The sequence below is a fragment of the Bremia lactucae genome, linkage group LG1 (assembly GCF_004359215.1).
Source record: "Bremia lactucae strain SF5 linkage group LG1, whole genome shotgun sequence".
In the NCBI taxonomy this organism is placed as follows: domain Eukaryota; phylum Oomycota; class Peronosporomycetes; order Peronosporales; family Peronosporaceae; genus Bremia; species Bremia lactucae.
This window is the reverse complement of record NC_090610.1, coordinates 11608216-11614015: the sequence shown is the minus strand read 5'-3', so window position 1 is coordinate 11614015 and position 5800 is coordinate 11608216. Positions and strand designations below refer to the sequence as shown.

At 42.0% G+C, this 5800-nt stretch overlaps 2 protein-coding genes across 2 annotated transcripts; one reads left to right on the top strand and one right to left on the bottom strand.

The window, feature by feature from the left end:
* The first annotated feature begins 964 nt into the window (after positions 1–964).
* CCR75_001235 (uncharacterized protein) lies at positions 965–2855 on the top strand. Its single transcript, XM_067959339.1, has 5 exons — positions 965–1668; positions 1736–1786; positions 1867–2301; positions 2365–2570; positions 2630–2855. The coding sequence occupies exons 1-3, from the start codon at positions 1141–1143 to the stop codon at positions 2113–2115; spliced, it is 828 nt and encodes a 275-aa protein (XP_067820142.1). The 5' UTR covers positions 965–1140; the 3' UTR covers positions 2116–2301; positions 2365–2570; positions 2630–2855.
* Positions 2856–3334: 479 nt separating this feature from the next.
* CCR75_001234 (uncharacterized protein) lies at positions 3335–4507 on the bottom strand (the record flags this gene model as incomplete). Its single annotated transcript, XM_067959338.1, has 1 exon — positions 3335–4507. The coding sequence occupies one exon, from the start codon at positions 4505–4507 to the stop codon at positions 3335–3337; it is 1173 nt and encodes a 390-aa protein (XP_067820143.1).
* Positions 4508–5800: the final 1293 nt, after the last annotated feature.

The window sequence follows — 5800 nt, the reverse complement described above, 5'->3', positions numbered from 1 at the left end:
CATCCATGATGACGGCTAGCGTCATCAGTTACGCGAGGTATCTATAAAGATACGCTCGCAATACATATTAAATGATATCTATAGAGATATCATTTTAATTGGTAAAAATAGGTATTTGTATTTAATTCTATTAAATAAAAATCAGTCTGAAAATTACTACCTACTTGGGAAGTGCGCACGAGGAGACGGATTACCACTCCCGTGACGTCACTTCACCAGAGTTCTTAGTGTGTTGGTTGAGGTCGCTTGCGCGCCCACCACAACTTCCTCACTGCACGCAAGAGAAGCAGGTGCAAACCGCTTCCTCGCTGTGCTAGGGTGTGTGCTTAAGTAGAGCGTGGCCGCATTACGACGTGCCCGCCTACAATTATACATTGTTGATGACAGTTATTGATAACTGTGAAGGACAGAATAAAGGTTGTCTAATGATTGTTATATCTCATCTAATGCACTACATATATGCTAGTAGAATTAATCAATTAAATTAAATTGGTTATTAAATACAGGGCATGCAAAGAGGCATGCCCCAAGGAAATGCCCTTCTATTTTTCCTTCCCTTTACCCTAGTCTTGACCATTTGACATAAAATCATTTTTAACATAGGCAAGCGGCATTAATGTTGCTACTGTATTACTTCACTCATAGAAATCAATGATGTTATTTTTACAAAGGCATACATAGAGCGGTCAGCAGTCAATGCAAAAGTATCCCTCGATGCGGTGATCAAGGTGACATTCAAATTTCATGTTGGAAAGCAATCATAACCTTAAATTTCTTAGGTAATTTTTGGATCCAACTAGCTGAATTTTGATTTAATACGTAATTTCCCAATCATTTTTAATTGCGAACTATAGCCGACAGTAAAGCAGCGCAAAATTGCTTATTCATCTTGACACCCAAAGTATACTAAAAAAAGTAGCATCGTGACTAATTTCAGGAAACCATTATGTAATATTCTCTTTTTCCGCTTCTACTTTTGCAAATCGACTTTGGCCAATTACAAATTTAATTGTCGTCACGCGAATTAGCAGTGTTGTGTAAAGGTATTGGCTGCAGGTTTTACACTGAATTCCATATGAATTTCAACAGTTGCGGCATTATCATTTCAGACAAAGCACCCGCACCTCAACGAAAGATTCAATGACCGAAAAAGTAACGTATTTGCGGTCGCTCCCATCGGTCCGTGATAGCTGCCATCGTGTTTTCTCCCTCGCCAAGCAGAATGAATTGCCCAACTTCTTAGTAGTTGAAAGCAAAATTCCAGCCTTAGCTGAATATGTACTTGGCATCATTAGGCAGTCGTACCCCACTCCTAACGAAGCAAAAGTCCCATTCCATTCGCGCTGGCGCCACTTTGAAAGCGGCAATCCACAGCGTGTTGCCAATTTGTTGTCGTCATGGAACTGTGACAAGCTGGAAAAAGCTCGTCGACTTCTAGACTTGGCTCTCGTGAGTGTTTTGCTTGATGCAGGGGCTGGTCCAACGTGGAAGTATCAAGAACCGGGTACTCTGGAATATTACACTCGGAGCGAAGGTTTGGGTATTGCCAGTTTCCACATGTTTGTTAGTGGAGAATTTTCGGCCGATTCAAAAGAAGAGCCGCACCGAGTTGATGCAACAGCATTGACCGCTCTAGCTGATGACGCGATTGCAAAGGCATTTCAAGTGGTAGATTTAGGCTCTCACCTTAACTCGTGGGTTTTAGTGTGACTTTGTGGTTCGTGTTGTTGCTTAGTCAGATACGAACCCGATGGTAGGGTGTGCTGGGAGGACGAATCTGCTTAAGGTAGCTGCTATCTCTTAGAAGTTCCCTGAATTTATATATAGTATGACGTGAATAACTATATTTTTTGTTATTAATGTCAGCGTTTGGGAACGAGCCTAAGCAATTATCCTGAGTTTTTCCTTGGAGCAGATGGATCAATTCGGCCAGGGAATTTGGTGGACTACCTAAAAAAGCACCAGCATGAAAATGGCGAAGTGTCGATAACGAGACTATGGAATGTCATCTTGTACGGGCTGCAAGATATCTGGCCCACAAGCCGAACCCAGATTGACGGCCACAATATGGGGGATGTATGGGAGCTGGCGTGGGTTAATTTAAGAGTTCATTAAAGCTATTAGATGATTCAGTCATTCTAACAAAACTCTCGTTGCTTTCAAATGGCAGATACTTACCTGAAGATGAGAAGGGTGGTAAATACGTGAGCTTCCACAAGCTTTCGCAGTGGCTGACTTACTCGCTCATGGAACCGCTCCAAGACGCAGGGTTCATAATTACAGAACTTGAGCTAATGACTGGTGCGAATAGGAATTGTACACAATCACAAATATTAAACTAATGCCCCAACTTTATGGCACCAGGCCTTCCCGAGTATCGCAATGGAGGACTGTTGGTGGACTTTGGTGTGCTGGTACCGAAGTTCTCATCGATTTTGATTGACGAATTTGATCCTAGCGCTGAAGTTATCATCGAGTGGCGGGCGCTTACCATCGCGATTTTAGACAAGTTGCACATAATTATTCTTGAGCGCTTAAACGTCAGTGCTACCTGTTTCCCTTTAGTCAAGGTAACTCTCCTTTTGATATTTTTTTCGCTGCTATCCATGAATTTGTGTCCTTTAAATAGATGCTTGAAGGAGGAAGCTGGAAGGCTGGGCGCACGATTGCGAAAGAAAAACGCACTGATGGTGGCCCACCCATTAAGATTATTAGTGACGGCACCGTCTTTTAGAGCGGTTTTAATGTGATATCTGGCATGGATGTTGGCGCTCTTCTCTGCTGTTGTTATCCTTGACGCAGTACTAAAATAGCTAAAGCTAATAAAAACTTTAATGAAACGGTACACGAATAAATAGTTTATGTCATCTTGTCTTCTTGCAACACGGTCCATCACACTTCTTGTACTTACCGATATGTTAGAACAGGCAAAATAAGTGAACTCAATGGTGACTTATACAAGCATCCACGGCAAGTGTTAGATTGTCCAGTAAAATTCCATTTGGAAAATATCGAGTTTGTCAGACGCAAAAGGAAAGCCTTCGCAGAAGCTTTTAAGATATGAAGAAAAAATATTTTGATTAAGTAACAATTTGTCTCAGGTGATTTTCTTTCGAGTTTCTTAACTCGCGACATAGGTCCAAAGAGAATATGTAAATAGAGATTACCATGGGCCCTCTCACACAACTGTAAGCTTTTCTAGCCAGCAATTTAATTTTAAGGCCAGTCCGACAGATGCTTTATTGACGACATTTCGGTTAACAATGAGGACTTCCATTAATGTAATGTTGACGATTAAGAAGAAACGTATTTAAGCAACGCGACTTCTAAATTATCACAGGGCCAAATTGGTAAGCAATATCGTGACAACCATTGAGGCAACCATCAGCAGATTAAAAGACTGCATAGTGGTAGCAGAGTTGGCCTGGCATGTCGAGCAGTCAAATGAGGCGTCGACGTTAATATCGCAGAGATTGCATGTAGGGTTGCACATTGGGCAAAAGCACGCAGACGAGCCGTTCGTCAGCACCTGGCATGCCCCGATACCACAATCCATACGAGTTGTACAGGAATCCTCAGTAGCACCACAAGTGTCACCCGTAAAACCAGGGCCACAGATGCACTTGCCAGTTTCTGTGTTGCATGTGTTCCCATTTTGGCACGCCAAGTCATTTGTGCAGCGAGTGCAGCGTTGGTTGGGCTTACCCTTCTTCCCGTTATGTTCCACGCCATTGAAACCTTCCTTGCAAACGCACTCTCCATCCACACAATCGCCACCAGTGCCGCAATCGACGTCACAAGCATTTGATACCTCCTTTTCGCATTTGTCACCGTCAAATCCAGCGTAGCACATGCAGCTACGCTTATTGATTTTGCTCTTGCTCTTGTATGTGCAAGTTCCGTGGTAAGTGCATACCTCTTTTGAGTCGGGCGACTGGCATGTGGTGGGCTCACATGTGCTGGGGTCAGCAGCCTTATTTGCACAGTCGGACACATCAAGGCAAATAAATTGACCGCTTACCGCTACCCCATCTACTTCAGCGGAGAACATTCCATTTTTACCTTCTGGAATCATCACATCATCCCCTTGACTGGCCGATAAGGAAGATAGCATGGAAGATGCAGCTAAAGTGCTATTACTCAACACTGCAGACGTGTTTGCGGCTAGAGCCATGAGGCGACGAGAACTGGACATTGAACCGCTCGAAGACAGCGACAAATTTTCTTCTGATACGAAAACGCAGTGGGCGTTCAAGTAGCCAATGTCGGCACTCTGAAACGACGGGCACAGGCCGGGAGTCGCGCCGCGGCAAGCTGGGCGCTTTGATGTGTTCGGTGTGCACTTGGAGACCACGTCGCCGTAATTGTTGACAGAAATGCATGCTGTGTCGGGAAATGTCTTTTCACAGTACGAATCCGAATCACAGAAGTAGGCGGCATCGTCGTCAGCGACTGCACTGATAGTGAGGGCACCGGCTATTACAGCGAGCGAGAGCAGACACTTCATCTATGTATAAGGGATGGTCTAATTGAAAGTGGCCTTGCAGTAACTTGGAGACAGAAACCGCAGATCGAAAATCGCTGTTTTGCAACGCCGCATTACGCATCTTAAACGCTCTATGCAGAAACGGGTTAGGTGACCAGCAAAAGTTCAGCAATTTCTAAGGAGGAAAGTCGCTTTGTCATACAGGCGACAAACGTCATTTTCTGCCAAAAGTGCCATTTTTTATGAAACGAATTAATAATATTATTGCAATGCAGACAAAGCTACTTTCTACGAGTTTGTTCTCATCGGAATTTCTGTGCCGAAGGGTGACATATAAAAAGCAAAAATTACGTGCTGTGCATAATTGCACTTTAGCGAGTTAATGCACTGTGAAGCGCAGACTCCATCTCACATTCGTAAGATAAAGGACGGTCTAAAGCCCCGCGGACCGCTCGCAGATGCTTCCATAGGATAATTAGACAAAGCAATGTCCAGACTTTATAAGACTTGTGGCATTGGATAATATAAAACAACGTCATTTTCAGAGCCCAATTCGACAATTGGTAGTTGGGGAATTTGATATGGTGAAGCCCGATTGCAATATAAATCTGGCAACTTTATTGCGAGAGTGACTCAATCGCCAAACTTCTTGCGGCGCATATATTATATTATCATTTTCAGCTTTTGCAAATTTATAACTTTTGCGTACTACCACACTTGGCTAATAAATTAATTTCATGCACCCCGATATGTAACGGTCTCCCGTAACATAAAAATTCTTTCCTATCGGAGAAAAAATAAATATTATTTTTTAGAACTTATTTTTTATCAGAGAAATAATACAAATATATTTCTATAAGAGAAATTATACAACTTATTTTCTAAAAGATGAATATAATATCTTATTTCTATAAGAGAAAAATAATAAAGAAGTTTAAATTATTAACATTTAAAGGTTTGACTTAATATTTCCAATAATATCAAATTTGGTAATATTAAGGCAACAAGACAATAGTTCTGTTGATTGGTTAATTTATGCAGTTTTACATTTTCTTTAAACTATAGGCTTATATTGACCTAGAGTGGCGAAGATTTCCAAGCTACTTGTAATCGTTCTGTGCACGTCAGTATAAGTGATCGAGGCACCTCACCTTCACTGTTATCAGTGTAGCTTGGCTAGTACTGTTATCAGTCTAGCGAGAGGTGTCCAATTACACCTGGCAGCACTTCGTATTAATAACAAATATTAAAAACAATATTTTATTTTATATTTTAATTAGAATTTTGTGTCCGTTCAACGGCGCATGCACGTTC

What these genes read in the sequence shown, in the direction of transcription:
- CCR75_001235 (XM_067959339.1), top strand. Translation starts at nt 1,141, where the DNA reads ATGACCGAAAAAGTAACGTATTTGCGGTCGCTCCCATCGGTCCGTGAT. An exon ending in TTGCAAAGGCATTTCAAGTG is followed by an intron (nt 1,669 to 1,735) that starts GTAGATTTAGGC and finishes GTTGTTGCTTAG; the next exon opens with TCAGATACGAACCCGATGGT. An exon ending in GGAGGACGAATCTGCTTAAG is followed by an intron (nt 1,787 to 1,866) that starts GTAGCTGCTATC and finishes TATTAATGTCAG; the next exon opens with CGTTTGGGAACGAGCCTAAG.